The 18,770-nt window shown below is 35.1% G+C and overlaps 2 protein-coding genes across 4 annotated transcripts; both read right to left on the bottom strand.

Annotated features, from left to right (window-relative positions):
- Positions 1–686: 686 nt before the first annotated feature.
- Positions 687–2,362, bottom strand: LOC145627204 (uncharacterized). Its single transcript, XM_081679600.1, has one exon. It carries the CDS (start codon positions 1,554–1,556, stop codon positions 1,122–1,124), a length of 435 nt encoding a protein of 144 aa, XP_081535726.1. The 5' UTR covers positions 1,557–2,362; the 3' UTR covers positions 687–1,121.
- A 5,907-nt stretch (positions 2,363–8,269) lies between these two features.
- On the bottom strand, positions 8,270–16,021 carry LOC145627203 (putative hexosyltransferase MUCI70). 3 transcript variants are annotated; one of them, XM_081679599.1, is made up of 11 exons: positions 15,746–16,021; positions 15,539–15,595; positions 14,990–15,429; positions 13,938–14,201; positions 13,298–13,502; positions 13,012–13,121; positions 12,732–12,931; positions 10,928–11,031; positions 9,371–9,558; positions 9,058–9,257; positions 8,270–8,757 (listed from the first exon to the last, which is right to left on the bottom strand). In XM_081679599.1, the coding sequence occupies exons 3-11, from the start codon at positions 15,252–15,254 to the stop codon at positions 8,551–8,553; spliced, it is 1,743 nt and encodes a 580-aa protein (XP_081535725.1). In that variant the 5' UTR covers positions 15,255–15,429; positions 15,539–15,595; positions 15,746–16,021; the 3' UTR covers positions 8,270–8,550. The 3 variants fall into 3 exon arrangements, with proteins under 3 accessions (XP_081535725.1, XP_081535723.1, XP_081535724.1); XM_081679597.1 differs by having other exon boundaries at positions 13,298–13,511; positions 15,746–16,018; XM_081679598.1 differs by having other exon boundaries at positions 13,298–13,511; positions 14,990–15,393; positions 15,746–16,018.
- Positions 16,022–18,770: the final 2,749 nt, after the last annotated feature.

The raw sequence follows: 18,770 nt of genomic DNA, 5'->3' as shown, positions 1-18,770 counted from the left end.
CTTGTATTAAACATCCATGAGATAACAGGCATAACCGCATAATCAGTAGAAGAGGGTGTTCCACATTCGCTGTGTCACCCATGAAATGGCCAGTGGCCTGAAGCCCCAAACTAGAGTAATATAAAAATGGCACGTGTGATTTGTGGACATGTCTAACGTACTTGCAAACCAAATTGCAGGGTGCAAACCTTGATTTGAACACCATAAGACAATCTGAAGCATGAAGATAACTAAACTACCTGGACAAAGCACTGAACAAATCCGATTTTCCAAAGGAGTACTAGCACCACAAATTGCCAAACTGGTAATTTATCTCTCACATTAGGATGTATCAAATTGTAACATCGAAGATTGTTGAGCTCTAATAGTAGTCATTCAAAGACACATACTTCAGCATCAGAAAAACTTCACTCAAGTAAAGACTATTTTCGCAGTAGATGGAGATTATAATTTGTCTTGTATACTGCCTATAACGAGCTCATTCTGCTTGCTAAAAGAGCAAGATTTCACCTGTTAGTTTTGATATGATTATAGGTCTTCCAATATCAACAGAGGAATCAAATAATACTGGTAATAAGACATCGAAAGATTCTATAATAACAACCTTTAAGTGCAGAAGCAGAACTAACAGAAGAGTGCAGATGGTCATGCGTATAAGATCGTATCATATATCAACCAAACAATACTTACAATGACAAGTGACATTTATTTACGAAATTTACACTGTGTGCTGTACAGATTGGATAGATTTTAAAGATAACAAGCTAGCAGTTATAGACAAGCTTTACCATTTTTTTTTTACAGGGAAGAGGACACTCAATAACACACAGGCCAATTTTATTCAGGATGTGGTACCAGGGTAGCACATGAAACTGGCATATGAGCTCTGCTTTTACAATAATTTGACCCTAATTCATAACTGAATCAGCAGCACAGAAAGCATTAAAAACCTTTGAAGAATTCGTTTGTCGAAGTTGATCTTCAAATCAAATTCTTTGGATCACTAAAGAGTGCACGAGTGCAACCAAAGAATGTGAAATAGTTGTAGTGATCAGCAATTTCCATTGTAAAAGCTAAAAAAAATACTTTGCACAACCCCCATTAGGCCATTACCATAACACTCAATCATACTTCTCTCGCCACGAATAGAGGAGAAAGAAAACCCATGAAAGTGCTAATGCAACATCGCCAACAACCTGCCTAGGCAAATCATGGGCAAGATCCTCGACATTCGTCTCAAAGTATACCCTCCAAACAGCCATCAAAAGGTGTAGGATCACACATCCCTTGGCAAAAAAGCTCTGAAACTTATTGTCCTTAACAAATGCAACCATAAACAGAAGAAATCCAATCACAAACAGAAGCAACCCAGAAAATGATTCAGATGTTTGGATTAATAGCTCATCATGAGGGGTTGATCCTTGAAGTTTACTACCAATTTCTTTACCATGACCAAATACCGCGATTTCTTTGGTATAAAACATCATCATAGCTCCACAAGCAAGAGCAATTACTGAGTGTAGAAGACATATTACAGGAAAACCAGAAGAACCCATTTCCTAAAAACCCTTAAGTTTTGAATTATCCAACTTTCCACCAAATTAATTCAACAACACCAAAACTTAATCTTCAACCTCTAAACAAATTACTCAATCCCTCTTTCTCAAACCCCAAGATTAATCTGCTGAATTCCTAATATATACCCATTTCACTGCAAATTTTCCAATTAACAATCCCAACAAAGATTAATTATTATAATCACAAAACCCTATAAACCCTAAATTCAATTTTACATTTCTACAATTATATGCACAAATAAGAGCAATTCAAAAACAATTGATCAAAACCCAGAAAAATTAAGCACCTAAAGATTACAACTTGATCAAGAAATATGAAATCGACAAGTTTAATCAACCATTAATTCAACTTATAATACTAGAAGAGAGAAGAAGAAAAGACTGAAACCTTTAATCTTGGACCCACAAATAAATTTTCTGCATTTAAGAAAATTGAAGGGAGCATGAAAGAGTTTTTGCACGTTAGAAGTTAAATGGGTTGGAGAAGAAATCAGGAAAAAAATTGGGGATTTAATGAATTTGGATTTGGTATCAAGGTTAATGGTGTTTGTTCTAAACTTCTAATTAAAGAGATTTACTATAATTAAGTATTAATTTAATAATTAATTAATGTTGGGGTGTTATGAGTTATTAAGTTAGGGTCAAAGATAAAGATTTATATGACATAAAACATGATATAATATTAAAATATAGGGATGAGGACGGAAGATTGATTGAGGGGCCATCTCTTTGATTTTGATATTAATTTGATTTGTTGGCACTGGCTATTTGGTTCCCTCTTTTAGAAAACGATTGCCTTTTGGATCTTAGAAGACAATGCTATTGATTAATTTTATACAAGTAGTAACAATAATTTAATAATTTAATAAATATAAATAATTTAATGTACAATGTAGTCGTAGAAGATTTTTGTATATTTGGTATGTCGGCATTGGATCCATAAATTTGTTATTTCACCCTACATTAAGAATAAATTGCAATAAGACAATAATTGTCTTTCTTTGTAAAAAAGTTGATGGATCTCTATTTTTACTACCAACCATGGATTGACTAACCAATAAGGAAAAATTGCTCTCATTAATCTGAACTTTGCCTCAACCGCCGAAAATAATCCCAACTTTCGTTTATTATCTATTGCACCGAACTTTGGGGGTATTAATTTTCGTTGCACTCAACAGGTCATCTAACCTGATGTAGCAGGTTATTTAGCCACGTGTTAGCGTATGATTGGCTTAAATTTTTTTTAAAAAAAAACAAAAAACAAAAATAAATAAAAAAACCCCTCAAACCACCTATACCCAGCGGCTGCCACCACACCCCCACCCCAACCCCGCCGGGAAATCACCCCCACCCCCGAAAACCCCCTCCCCTGCTGCCGAAAATCACCGCCCAGCTTTCCCCCTCCCTCGAAACCCACCCCTTCCCTTCCCCCACCCCCAAAAACCCCTCCCCCACCCAAGAGGTTGGGTGGGAATTTCCGGTCTAGGGATGTTTGGGATGAAGTTGTTGGTAATTATCGGCGGTTTATCGGTAGCTGGGTGGTATTTTCGGCGCCTGTGTGGGGTTTCGACGGGTTTACGGCGGCTAGGTGCGATTTTCAGGGTGGTGGTTATGGTGGTTTCTGAGGTGGGATTGTGCGTCACAGGGTAATTTCGGGGGTAGGTTTTGTTGGCGGGGTGGTTTTCAGTATTTAGGGGTTCCGGCCGGCCGTTTTCATGGGTTTATGGCGGCGGCCGGCCGGTGTTCGGTGGGGCTAGGGGAACGGTTAGGGTTTGGCGGTGGTTGGGGGGTTGCTGGTGGTGGTCTTTTTTTTTTTTTTTTTTCCTTTTTTTAAGTTTTTAATTTTTTTTTCCTATTTTTTTCAACCAATTACATGTTGACACGTGCGCAAAAAAAAAAAAAAAAAAAACAGAAATGTTTACCTGATTTATCGGTTGCAGGTCATTTGGGTGCAATAGAAATTAATACCCCCTAAAGTTGGGTGCAATAGATAATAAACGAAAGTTGGGATTATTTTCGGCAGACGAGGCAAAGTTCAGATTAATGGGAGCAATTTTTCCAACCAATAATTAAATCCACAGCTTTTCTACCCTATAAAGATTGAATTAGTTCTATATCATCCTTGATTGTAAATACTAGCTAGTAAGATGTTTTACCATTTCTTTCTATGTTACTTAGAGGTGATTACAGGCCAGGTCGGCTGAAGTTTAACCTTGAAAAATAGGCTCTGAGCTGGAAAATTGTGCCCAAACTTGTAAATTAGCGGATTTTTGAGCTAAACTAAAAATGGACATTTTAGGTTGCCTAAACCCTATTTATTTATTGGAAAAATAGTCACCATTAATCCGAACTTTGCTCCATCCGTCAAAATTAATCCCTACTTCAGTTTATTTGTGACTTGAGTTGCTTATTCAGGGGTTACTAAGTCGGTCAGGTATTTATTTAGTCAGGGGTTACTCAGTCGGTCATGAATTAACCCTGAATAAGTAACCCTAGTCACACGATATAGTCAACCACATAAGAAAATTTATAACTGTAAAAAATATTGTTGGCATAGTCACATGTTTAATTTCTAACAATAGCAATGGAATTCTTAAATATATTAGTGCGTGGTTCCTACAAGCGTTTGTACCTTGCATCGTACAGACGCTTTGTGGAAAGAACATATTATACAAATGAAAAGAACATACAAATGTATATAATCCTTTGTATAATATATATATATATATATATATATATATATATATATATATATATATATATATATATATATATATATATATATATTTCTTTATTAATATTGCAAATGTTCTTTAGATATAAAAATTATATAAAAAAACATAAAATTAGATTTTTTTTTTTTTTTTTTATAAAACAATTAGGAAAATTTGAAAATAATAATTCCACCTTTGGCATATCTGCTCAAAATAATCCCACCTTTGCGTATTCCAAAAATAATCTCACCTTATACCTCCATCTTCCCAAAATGGTTCTTTTACCGATTTATGACATTAGTAACCTGTTTTAGAAGGTGACTTGACACTTATCACCTTTTAATTGGTCCTATTTTTAAATAACTAAAAAAACAAAATAATTAAAATAAACTCCCAGCCCGTGTACGACCACACCCTTCATCGCCGGACTGAAACGGCTCGCCCGAGGGGTAAGCTTTTGGTGGTGCCAGAGCTCGCAAGTAGTGCACATTGGTAAGAGAAGGCAGGGGTGTTGGAGTTGGAATTCTGCGTTGGGGTTGAGTATGGTCGTATGGGGACTGCAGAAGGTGGGGATTAGTAGTGATTTGTGGTTTTTTGTTGTTGTACGTGGAGGGTGGAGCAGGGATAAGTGGTTGTGCGGTGACTGCGTGGGAGTTGGTGTGTGGTGGTGGTGGTGTCGAATTAAGAATGTGGGTGGTGGTGTAGAGGTGGTTGACAGTGATGGAAGGGGTAAGGTGAGAGAGGAGGGATTAAAGGAAATTTTTTTTAAAAAAAAAAAAATCTAACCTGTTTAGGTTGAAAGTAAAAAGGACCATTTTGGGAAAATGGGGGTACAAGGTAGGATTATTTCTTGAATATGCAAATGTAGGATTAATTTGAGCAGATGTGCTAAATGTGGGATTATTCTTTTCAAATTTTCCAAACAATTATTTGTTCTTATAAAACATCTATATGTTTTTTACAAGACAACTACATATTCTTTCGTATTTTTTGTCTGTACTAAGCAAGGTACAAGCGACTGTACTTTAAATTTTTCATAAATATATTAATATATAGATGATGATGGTAGATATTTTATTAGTCTTTTTTGGGAATGATAAAGTTGTAACTTTAAAAACATGTGTATCATTTCCTCTGTCCCACATATTTATGATTAGTCTTCAAGGTTGAGGGTAGATATACCAATTTTCTATTTTGGTATTATTGGTCCATCTAATATTGTATTGCTTCTCGAACATTATTATTTTTAGCTTCTCATTGCATTCTTTCAATATATTTTACCTATTTAGAAAAAATCACAATAACAATTTTTCTAAAATTATCAAGAGAAACAAATAAAGCTTTTGTAGAATACGGATATAAATTAAGAACATAATTATATGAATCCGTTCCCTTAAAATTTTCAAATTTTGACAAACCTTAACTTAATAAATTGAATTTGCTGTATTTGTCTTTAAAAAATAATAATAAGGCATTGTAGGTAGAGATATTGTCGAGTAAGTATTACCCACTACCATGGTATGGGTAATACTGGGTAATACTACCCAATACCACATTTTTTCCCCTTTCCTCTTCATCTTCTTCTTTCCTTAAACCCTTTTCCCCACCTCCATGGATAGCTCCCATTGCCGGCCAAACCTCCGCCCACCACACCTTCACCTCCGACAGCAAGAAGCCCACCCCACCAGCTACTACCTTGGTCGAAATCCAAAAACACGCAACTACCTCCATTATAAATCACCGGAAACCACCCAAAAAAACATAACCCAAAAACAAGAGACACAAAATTATGACTCTAGCCATTAAAAACGGTGAGTTCTATACTGGAAATCGCTGAGTTCGGTCGAAATTGACGCCAGTAATTTTTTGTCGATGCTTAGTTATTATTAATTTCTATACTGTTATTATTGGTTTGTGTGCAACTAATTTACATTATGAATATTTGAAATTATGTATGAACATATAAAATATTCATAATGTAAATATGCATGAGTGTGCAACTAAGAATATGCGAAAAATTATGAATATTTTAAATTATGTATGAACATATAAAATATTATTATGAATATAATGCATTTAATTATGAACATAAAAATTTGAAGAAATAAAAAATAATATGATTATGAAACATATGCATTATATATATATATATATATATATATATATATATATATATATATATATATATATATATATATATATATATATATATATATATATATATATATATATATATATATATATATATATATATATATATATATATATATATATATATATATATATATATATATATATATATATATATATTTTGAAGAAGAAACATATGCATTATAAGTATTAAATGTTCATTTTTTTTACGTGTTCATTTTTTATTATTAAATGTTCATTTTTTTTTCATGTTCATATTTTTTTACTAAATGTTCATTTTGTAGAGCGTAGTGTTGATTTTGGCGGATCGCGGATATGTTGTTTGGGTTATTAATTTGGGCCGTGCGTTTTGGGCCCTCCCTTGTTGCACCTATCTTAGGTGCATAAGGATGCACCTAAGACCAATTGTTGATTTTATACTGTTATTCTTATTTTATGTACTGTTATTGAGAAGAGAGAGATTGCATTTTTACAACATGGGTAAATAATACGTGAAATTACATTTTTGCTCCTAGTATGGGCCCAACGAGCCCATATCTGATAGTGGTCTATCACTACTCGTATTGCCCAAATTGAGTTTATCCAAGTGAACTCATATAGCAGGATAAAGAGATGGAAGAGAAAGATTTTTTTAACTAAATGGACTTGAACTCAAAGAGGGATTAACTCAAAGAAATTGAGAGTGTTACAGATAATCTTAACAAAATGAACCTATTTGAAAGGTCCAACTCCTACATGAAAATGAACAGCCTTGAATAGACTTGCTTTGAAATTAGATGCATTGAAAACTTTTAAAGTGTTTCACTCACAATTAATAATAATAGACCTAAATGGATCCTGCTTGAACAATTAGATTGCACCCTGTTTAAACTTCATCAATCCATCCATAAAACTAACCACATATCCTCACAAAACAAGTGGCTTAATTTGGCAAAAAAGAGAAGCAGAAAAATTGAATAAAACAAATACTCCTTAAATTCAAGGACTTTCCAATTGACTTCGCAAGGGATGGAACTCATGGAAGCACCAAGCCTAGCCAGAAGACGACGGACCTCAATGTGGTTGCACGTCACCTTGAGCATGGAGGGTAAGTAATAGTCCAACCTTTGTCCGACGTGAGCTTGACAGTTAGGTTAAGCTAGCAGCACTTGATGTCCGAAACCATAGAAGAGAAAGCAGTGCAAGCCATCATTTGAAACAACAGTGGAAGGTACCCAGGTGATAAGAATGTATTGCAGGACTATTGCAGAAAGCGGAAATTTGGTGCTTAGGGACATTATGGTGTTTGTAGAACATTGAGACATCGGCTTCATTGTAGAGGATGCTTATAATTGGATTACAAAGCCAGAAGTGATACTGAAACCGTAATGTTGTTAAGGCAATGGTCATGGCGACCATGACCATTGCCGAATGTAGTATTGGGCTAATGGGCTGAAGTTAAAATTCAGAGGGTTATGTAAAGAAGATGGATGTGAAAATAACCAAGAAAAACATTGCCATGTTTGTCATTGATGACACAAAACTTATCCAAAAGCGAAGATTGTCATCATCCATTGTTGAATAATGAGATTGAGGTTTTAGAGACAAATTTTGTGAGAATTTACTAATTTCTGAAGGACATTGGTAGAATGGTATAAATTACTAAATTAGGCTAATAACACACCTTAAGCTCAAGGTTCATGGTACAAATTAGATTACATACTGTAGAATTAGATTTAAACCCAAATATAGAAATATGGCACTAGTGTCTCATATTAAAAATTAACTAAGTAAACAAATAAATAAAGAGCCAAGCAACAGGTAGTCACAATACCACCACCCATGAACTTAGATAAGAGAAACTTGTATGAAATTTTTTCATTAAAATGTATTTACAAGAGTAAAATTGTGAGTTCGATATTGACAAATCGATTCAACCAAATGGGTTCTCTTTTGCTTTTCTTCCTAACTGTCCTACAAGCAGTATGTCTAGTCTACTATCTATACTGTTGATGAATCATGTTGTAATGGATTCACAGTGCAAAAATTTTAATTTCAAGGTTATATTGAGATCAAGTGGGCTAAAAAATATAAGCAAGCAAGAAAAAGACATAAAACGGAAGAACCCCTTAGGAAAAATTGCTGTCCCTGCTACCTGCAACAACTTTGCGGTGACGCCTTGAACCAGACTTCCTATCTTTTCCACGCTTTGAAGGAATTTTCCTACCCACTTCTCTATTTATAGTTGGTGACATTCGTATAGCTGGTTCTCGATGTACTATGATTCTACGAGGTGGTGGAGGGGGCCGATTTTTTATAACTCCTCTATGGTATGCCTGCACATTGATTAATTTATAAAAATCAGCAAAAAATGAATTTGGATCCTAGTCATTCTTTAAAAATCAAACACATACTCTAGCATGTTAGTTGTTTTCAGGAAGAGATCCCAACATAATGCTTGGTTAAATTTGCATCAACACAAACCTTCCAAAAAAAATTGATGGTTTACCTTAACATTGTTTATTTATCAATTTAAAAATTGGTAGGCAAGTATGATAGATAACACACTTCAGCAGCTCAACATATATCAATGCTTCATACAGTGATCAGACTATGTTATATTATGATGAGATTACCTGTATCACAAAGTTCCGTCTTTCACAATCAAGAAACATGTAAATACTCCAGTTAACTTTCGACATTATTTTGTCACGAACAATAGAAAAGCTTAGCTGATCTCTAGAAGTAAAACGATCAACTTCATTGAACCACAAGCAGGTAAATAAGTTTGTAATTGGAATGTGCTCTCTAACGATCACACAACCCTCAGGAACATCTGCAGAAAATCAATCAATACATTGCAACTTAAAAATTGGTAGATAATTTTAATTAAAACAATGGATTCTCCAAACTAGAAAAAGAAGATGAAAGCAAGTTTGACTTACGCACCACTAGTAATAGGAAATTTTGTCTCAGTATATGGGGTCAAACCCTCATTACGATAAAAACTAATCTGCTCATCAATAGAGGCATTGTTATATTTTCCCCCGACTTTATTTGCCTCAGCTTCTACAAACACATCAAATCTTGTATAGTGCCTTGAAATGGCAAAGGTCGCATTCTCACGCCACAAGAACCTGATAATGCCATATATTAACTGAAAGCATGAGACGGTAAGATAGGCAAAGGATATTTAGACAAATCATATTCAGGTGATGGAAAAAGAAATGCACCCAGTTACTTTTGCATCATTTGTTGAGATAAATGCAGGTGCATAAAAAATATCTTTGGATGAGGGTTGGCAGATTTTAATTGTAAATAAATGAGCAAATTCCTGCTAGGTTGCACAAAATAAATCATAAAAAGAATGATACACCCCCCCCCCCCCCCCCCCCCTCTTTCCCTCTCCCCAAACACACAAACCCTATCATATTTTAAACAACTCATTTAAGAGAGTTTAACCAAATTGACTCATCTATTTGTGTTAGAAATAAGGGATGATAACTCAATATTCAGAAAGGTACTTATTGACCTGGTACCACTCTTCCACCTATTATATCAGAAAACATCAACTTTCTTGAAATGAAAATGAAAAAAAAAAAAAAAAGAAAGAAAACTGACAAAATGCAACACTAAAAAAAAGAGGAGGAAAAAGGTTGAGTTGATACAATGTCATTTATTCTTAAGCAAGTCATTCATGTAATTTGATTTACTATTGAGGATTGAATGCACCAAAGTCTGAAACTATGAAACCATTATAACTTCAGATAAAAACCAGCAAACTAAACATCCTTGTTAATGCTTATTCTTTTTGTAGAAGGAAAGCTCTCAAGGATCTGCCATTCTGGAACATATTCCATCAACACAAGGTTTAAATTATTTAATGTTTCAGCACTCCAAATAGTCTTATAAGGCCATTTGCGTTCTTTTCACTTTTCATCTAAAGAAATCTTTCATGGGGATCTGCCTTTCTGGAACATATTCCATCAACAAAAGTGTTAAATTTATTCCCATTCTCAGCCACCAATCAATTGATGTTATTGCGATTCAGTAATTTGTCTCTCTCTATGAGATTAGCCTGATTAGTTGGTTATTTTGCTATATACCATAATATGTGGATTTCCTTGAAAATCAATTTTTATTTTTTTTACATCAACGATAATTCATGGTTAAGATTGAGCCATAATATGGGTGCCAAAAAGATCCAAAGCCATAGGTAGAACAGGATCTAAAAATTTGTATTGATATTTTATATATGCTGCCTATCATACGGAGAGTGGTAGATTGTTTTTAGCAATTGTTGTTCGGCATATTGTCAATAATAGCCTTCATTTCCAATACATAAAAAAATGAATAGCAAATTTTACACACCCTTATGATGAGGTTAACAAATACGTTTAGCATCAATGACAGCACAGGGAATACCATAAACTATTTGTCTACATGTTATCATCCAGAAAATGAAGTGGGCACAACGCACAAGTCTTTATTTGCAGATACGATTACCTTTCAAGAACTTGATAAGGATCCCGTACAAGCTTAAGTTTTCCATCAATCCATATTGAATATCGGACATTGGGAAAGAGTCTGTGCAATAAAAGCTTAGGAACCTGCAAAAAAATATATCCATCATCAGCAAGAGTCTAAAATAATATAAATAAAATAGTCTACTACTTGTATTGCTCACCCTGCTCTGCGCAATACATGCCCCAGAAAGGACAAGAAAAGGAAGGAGGGCATAAATTATTTTGACTAGAAGAAGAACAGCATACTATAGCTGAAGCAAGCAATTTGACTTGTAAAGATAGACATACTGAACATAAAATGGATGATCAACTAAGTGATCAAAATTGTGCAAACTTTAAAACAATGGAAACAAAATCAAAATCCTGCTCATAAATAGCACATCTCTGAAAACTTTTCTTGACATCAAATAATCAAAGGGAAAGTAATTTAAATCCTTCTAATATGGCCTAAGCTCCACTATCAAGAGCATGTATAATGGTATGCATTTACAATGGATATGGATAATTGTAAGAGAGTATCAAAAGGCTGGCTCTGCGGTCAATCAAAAGGTAATAATGTCTGCATATTATAAGACCTCACTTCAAGTACACAGCAGTAGCAATGGGTGAGGAAAGGAGAGCTAATTCATCCAAAAGTGTGAAACAGCAACTGTAAACAGTATGGACATATGAAATCCATAACAGTTTCATAAATTATCAGCAAAGATCCAAATGGCAAATGAAGTCCAGAACCTTGCCAGAGGAATTCTACCCAACGGAAATCTGACAGTATACTAAAACTCAGAGAGAGAGAGAGAGAGAGTCATAATGGAAGGTGTAACTGCCTCCCGTGCCAAACTTTCTTGTGCAACTGGTTTAATTAAATAAGTAATGTTAATTTACGTTAACTACTTCATATGCGGACTACAGTTAGTGTTTACCAAAAATTTACTAATATTTAAATTTAAAACAATTGACTACTCAAGATAAGTAGTTGAGAATGAGGTATTTGATTGTAAGGGATGGAGGAAGATTTTTGTAAATGACTATACGGAACAATCACTATTGGTTCATGTAGCTGAGGTCCGACCCCACTTATGGGATTAAGGCTTTGATTGATTGGCTACTCAGGTTTAGTAAACTGCTAAACATGTGCACCTAAACGAAGACTGCAAAAAAGGGTAGCAGTGAAATACTCATGGTAGTGATTTGGGCCAACACACTGTGCTATGCATCCCTTGTAGAAACCCCATCCCAGGACATCAATTATCTATTTAACAAGCTCCCATTTTCCTGATTTTCTAATTGCTATAGATTTAACCATAGAAAGGAAATCATCAAGTTATCTCTCTTTCTTCCTGGTTTCTTTCTTAATTCAGGATTTCAGATTGAAAAATATGTGATAGAGAGCAATTAAAAGGGGCACAGAGAAAGCACTTAACTGAGCCTTAAGTAGCTGGAGAAGACTCCTCTAATGAGAATTTCAGACAAGATGTCATGTTCTATATGATTTGTTGGCCACACTTCACTTATTTGCTTCAGGTCATGTATAAGACTAGATGGAAGAAATGATTGAAAGAGGCAATTCACCAAGAGGTTATCATATTAGCTTTAGCTATGGTAAGCCAGCTTTTAAAAAGTTAGAATCCTATAGTTGACAAGCTGTGAAAAGATAAGTCGGGTAATGCAAAAGGCTTATAATGTTGACAATACTCAAAAATCTATCACTGTTCTAAGGTTCATTTGCCAATTTAATGCTCTAGTGTTCTGCAAAATTGACAAGAATACACTGTCGCATGTTCTACCTTTCCATTGCGCCTTGCATCAGTGTATGGAACATTACGGACAACAATAATTCTCCAAAGGCCCACCATCTTGCTGCTATCTAAGATACTCTTATTTCTCATGTAATTTTCAGTTTCCTCATCAATAAACATATAAAATGGAACACGCTTCTTTGCAATCTCGCTAATATTTACTGGTTCTTGTATAATGTCATAGTTTCCTACATAAGACCACAAATTTCAAAGGAAAGTCAGAATAATACACACAGTTTTTACAAATCGTGGAGATGTAGATATGTACCAAATATTGCAGATGCAACTATGACATCATGATACTTGTCCAGCTCAGGAAGATCTTCTTCGTCAATATCAAATCCACCTCCACGACCAGGCCTACTACTGTTAACAAACCTGTAACAGAACACATCATCATACAAAAAGCAAAACTGTCATCTAATCTAAATTTAATACTTAAGCGACACCAAAACAGCAACATCAGTTATCTGTGTTTGTCGCCAATTGAAAGACTACTTTCTTCTACATTAGAATTTGAGTTCTATAAATGATCCATAATGGCCAGTACTCACCCACAGTGTACAGTCATTGACTCTGTTATGTCAAAAGAGTCATTCCTCTGCTTCAAAGAACGGTATCCACCAAAGTCTGAACCTCGATGAGTTTCACTTTTAGTAGAGTTCTCCCCTTGCACAAAAGTCAAATGTTGAAGCACTGGAGATGCCGATGGTAAACTTGGCATACTTGCTTCAGCTTGCTTGTTTGATAGATAACATACTGGACAAGCTAGTACATTTAAAAGGAGAAGTAACATTAACCACGGACCAACATCAAAAAAATTTTAAAAAAAAATGACAATTGAGAATTCAATGGGGAAGAATTCTTTCGGTACATATAATTAATTTCAGTTTTATAAAAACTATAAATTTTAATTAAATTCAAATTTCATCAATCGCTGATATATAAATAGAATAAAATAAAACAATTAAAAACTTTGTGCTTTTGCCAAATTTGCAGTGATTTTTCTATCTCAATTCACAACTTTAAGTGTAAAGAGAAAAATTTCATAACTTGTTGAATGTAATCAATCATACATATGGGCTATATGGACCAGAAAGGTTTGATCAATATATGGTCAATCAAAACTGAGAAACTCAATCTAACTTCTATGCAAAAATCAGAGGTAATAGACAATAGATTTATGAGCCTTACGTCTTGGCCCGATCCGTTTAGTGCTATGTGGAGGAGGAGGGGGAAAAGTGAAGTTTTTGCATGGATGAAGCCCAGGATCTATGATAAACGCAAGAGATTTTCCACTGTTCCTATTCCCAGTAATTTGTAATGTTGAGTTGTCTCCATCCTTCGTAAGATTCTTTGATGTAGGAGTTGAAGATAGGGAACTAATAACACTTATTCCACGAACTTTTGTCTCTTGAAGAGCTTCAAGAAAACCTCTATGGTTGCTACCACTCGTTTCTACACATAGAACATCAAAAGGTTACACCAATGCTAAACACACAATGTAATGCCATAATTATCTTGAATTCTTGATTGCATCAGATAAAATATTTTGTCCTAAAATCAAGAACTTCAAATAGACCAGCACAGAAAAGTCACAGGGGAAAAAGAGAAAGAGATACAGAAGCCAGAAAACTATCATGTACAAAATGCTCAATAATAATTTCATCTTCAATCCTTCTAAAGTATAATACTACTAAGGGCATGCTTGGATTGGGGGGTAATATATAAAGGGGTAATAAAAGTCAAACTCGAAAAAACATAAGTAATTAGAGGTGGTGTTGTAGGAGGTATGGTATTTACAAATGACATAAGGTAGTTGTTCCATGAGAGAAATGGAGGAATTATTACCCTCATAGTGAGGGTAATAGTTACACACCTTCCCCTAGTGTAGCTATTACCCCAAAATGAGCCTCTTTCTTCACTTTACACCTCACCATCACTACATAATTTTTCTTACAAGCACCACCATCACTATCTCCTCCTTCTCTATTTACTTTCATTTTGCTTAGTTTAACTTTTATTACCCTAGTAATACATTTCCCTCAGTCTAAGCATGCCCTAATAAGAACATAGTAACTGTATTCTAGCGACTTAAAAACAAAAACTTTTCAATCATCTGTAAAATATTACAGTAGACAGCTTGTGTACTGTATAAGAGATCATACAATGGGGCCAAACACAAGTCGCTAAATAGCACAATTACTGAAGGATAATTCAGCAAAATAAAGCAGAATTTAACAAACCTTTGTTAACTGTGAAGAAGCCTGAAGCAAAAATCAGCAGGGCAAAGACAAACAGTATCACCATTCCAACTTTTCCTCGGCACAAGTATCTACAAACAAATGGGATGCACCTTTCCCTTTCCTTTTCCCGGTAACTTGAAAGTTGCACTTTCGATGACTTCCGTGGGAAGACATAGGAGGTATGATTCTGCAATAGGCCATTCGATTGCTGTAAATGCAGTGATCCATTACTTCCGGTACGTAATCCCAATGACTTAGTGGTCATTGTATCTTCAAACCCACAAATTGACCTCTCATTGCCTTATTCCCCAGTACCCCTTCTCACATCAATGAAAAACACTAACTCCCCTATGCAAATTTTGCTATGCCTTCGACTTTTCGATAGTTCACCAACTTATTCACTCCTAAATCAATCCCAAATAACAATGCAATTCAATAATCTGAACCAAAACAAATCAACCCAACAACATCAAAAAAAATCTTGCATTTTACATAACCCAATACATTCATCAAATCAACAATTCAAATTAAAGATAGAATATCACTTACCAAACAATAAATCAATAAGTCAACAATGTAATTCCAAGCGCAAATTTAATCAGTAATCTGAATCACAAAACATTAATCGATTTCAGTAATTAACGCTGAATTTTCATACCAATGCTGCAATGCATCAAAAATTTCAAAAGAAACTACAGATTGAGTAACAATGCTAAAAATCAAAACAATCAAATATTCATAAAATTGCGACATTACCTCCAAATTAGCAGAATTATGAGCAAATCGCTCAATCAGTAGTAGAAGCAGGGATATTCGGAAGATTAGATTATCTAATTCGGCAAAAAATAAAATCAAAATGAATTCTAGGGTTCTTGCAATAAGGATCGAAATAATAGGGTTTTTTTTTTTATTTTTTTTATTTTATTGGGGGTGAAAATGATAAGAATGGTGAAGAAAGATTAGTATAGAATTTGGATAGGATTAAAACCAAAATTTTATAGGCGTGATATTCTAAACAGGTATGTCAGGGAATAATTTCATTTAATATTATAATTAATGTGTTTTGATTATATTATGTGGGTAAAGAAGAAAGATCTTCATATGGTCTTTATTGATTTAGAGAAGGCATATGACAAGGTGCCAAGAGAGATACTTTGGTGGGCAATGTTGAAGAAAGGTATCCCACGAAGGTATGTAGACCTAGTTAAGGATATGTATCGGGATGTGTCAACAAATGTGAGGACATGCGGAGGGTTGACAAAAGATTTCCCTATTACAATCGGATTGCATCAAGGGTCTGCATTAAGCCCTTTTCTTTTTGCAACGGTTCTAGACGAATTAACTAGACCAATTCAAGATGAGGTTCCATGGTGTATGCTGTTCGCAGATGATATCGTTTTGGTGGATGAGACTAAGGATGGGGTTAATGTCAAGTTGGAGCAATGGAGGCAAAGGTTGGAATCTAGAGGGTTTAAGCTAAGTCGGAGTAAGACTGAATATTTGGTATGTCGTTTTGGCACTCAGAGGGGGACAAGCAATGAAGTGGTGAGTTTGGATGGAAAGGATTTGACCATGAGTGAATGTTTTAAGTACCTAGGGTCGATCATCCAGAAGAATGGTGACATTGATCAAGACGTGACCCACAGGATTAAGTCAGGGTGGCTTAAATGGAGAGCGGCCACGGGAGTGCTATGCGACCGCAGCATTCCCTTAAAGTTGAAGGGAAAATTCTACAGGACTGCCATAAGACCAGTGTTGCTCTATGGTACAGAATGTTGGGCTTCTAAGAAAGAGCATATTAAAAAGATGGAGGTTACGGAAATGCGCATGTTAAGGTGGATGTGTGGAAACACTTTAAGAGATAGAATCAGAAATGAGGTTATTCGCAAGAAAGTAGGTGTGGCGGGCATTGTAGATAAATTAAGGGAAAATCGTCTGCGTTGGTTTGGACATGTAAGACGGAGACCCGAGGGTGCACCGGTGCGAAGAGTGGAAGAGTGGGACCATGGAGGGATTAAACGAGGAAGAGGGAGACCAAAGATGACTTGGTTGGAAGGAGTGAGGAAGGATATGAAGTGCATGGATTTACGTGAGGATGAAGTTTTGGATCGTAAGGGATGGAGGAGAAAGATTTATGTTGATGACTACACGGAATAATCAAATTTGGTTCATGTTAGCCGACCCCACTTTTGGGATTAAGGCTTTGATTGATTGATTGATTTTAGGGAAGTTTTAATTAATATCTTAATGATAATGATGATATGAAATTATCATATGATATGTCATTTACTGTTTTATTTTCCACTTTCTCTACATTTCCCATACATGTTCAACGGCTCTTATATGGTAGATCCAGGCCGGTACCATGTCACTAGAGATGGGCAGGCAGGCCGCAGGCGGGGCGGGGCGGGTGCAAAAACCCCCACCTAAATTTACTCCTTCCGATTTGTATATTTGCACGCTTTGACCGGCATGTATAATAATGTACGGAGTATAACTTTGATCATTAATAATTAATGTAAAAATAAAAGTATAGTTAAAGTAAACATTTTAATTTTGCAAAAGTCAAATGGTTGCGATTATTACAAAATGGATGTAACAACTTATCCTAAGCAAATTGAATATCCACACCAACTTAATACTCAAATTACTTGTCCTAAATTTCCCTTAAAGGCTTGAAGTCAAATTAAATTTGAATATCAAACACATATAATTAAATAGAAGCAAAAGAAATATAATCGCATTTTATTTTATTTTTTCTTAAATAATCTATTAAATTTTACATTATTAAAAATTATTTTATAAACATGAGATAAATGGAATATATAAAAATGGACTTTGAGTTGAACTTAAAAGGGCCCTACACCACCGTCATTGACAAGAGCGTTGAGCATCTTTCCCATCATATCATGAGCGCTCATTAAGCCATCAAATTTTCATTCCAATCATCCAGTGGCGGATCTTGGCAAAAAATATTAGAGGGGTCGGGGATTTAAAAAGTTTACCTCTTGCTCAAAACTAATCTTTGTACCATAATATTTTAAGTTCATTGACTAATTAATTACAATAATTTACGGGGGGGGGGGGGGGGGGGGGGGGGGGGTCTGGCCCCGAATGGCTCCGGTGGAAGGTCCCCCTCTGCAATCATCGATCCCATACCCCCATTCATATGAATTGGCTAGTGGCTCACTAAAAATAACCTAATTACATGCATCTCTAATGTTTGCGCATGCACTAAAAGTTTGTGCGCATATTTTTTTTGTAAATGACGTCAAATATGAGCCCAGAATGCACAAATTTGGGTATATGGTGTGTGGAGATAATACTATTGGGTTTGAGAAGTGTAGACAATGCTTTAAGGCATGAGCAAAAGGGCATGGAAAGAGAGGGTGTTGCGCACGAAGGAGAATACGCACACGCACAGTTGCGCACAAGACGTTCATCTTGCATTCATTCATCTTCAAGGTTTTGTAAAGTCATTCATATTTTTTTTGTAAAATCTCTCGTCATGACTATGCGTGTTGCGCACGAAGGAGAAAAGTCTTGCATGTATATATATACTCATGTTATTTCATTATTAGGTCATGACGAGAGATTGATATTGACAGAGAACGAAATAGCATCTTGTACATAATTGCTCATACGTACTTTTAGGGTTTAAGATAAAGAGAGGATTGAGAATTTGAGAGGTGCAAACTTTCAAGTTGTGTTAGATCATATCTTGCTTCATTCATCTTCAAGGTTTTACTACATAGTGCGTGGAAGGATTAATTGGTGAAAT

The sequence above is a fragment of the Chenopodium album genome, chromosome 4, assembly GCF_948465745.1.
Source record: "Chenopodium album chromosome 4, dcCheAlbu1.1, whole genome shotgun sequence".
Taxonomy (NCBI): domain Eukaryota; kingdom Viridiplantae; phylum Streptophyta; class Magnoliopsida; order Caryophyllales; family Amaranthaceae; genus Chenopodium; species Chenopodium album.
This window is presented reverse-complemented; position numbering and strand designations above follow the sequence as displayed.

Coding starts and splice junctions, on each gene's coding strand:
- LOC145627204 (XM_081679600.1), bottom strand. CDS start 1,556: ATGGGTTCTTCTGGTTTTCCTGTAATATGTCTTCTACACTCAGTAATT.
- LOC145627203 (XM_081679597.1), bottom strand. CDS start 15,254: ATGACCACTAAGTCATTGGGATTACGTACCGGAAGTAATGGATCACTG. Junction 9,559..10,927: donor CCTTATCAAGTTCTTGAAAG/GTAATCGTATCT, acceptor TGGCATTATCAG/GTTCTTGTGGCGTGAGAATG. Junction 8,758..9,057: donor GACGGAACTTTGTGATACAG/GTAATCTCATCA, acceptor ATCAATGTGCAG/GCATACCATAGAGGAGTTAT.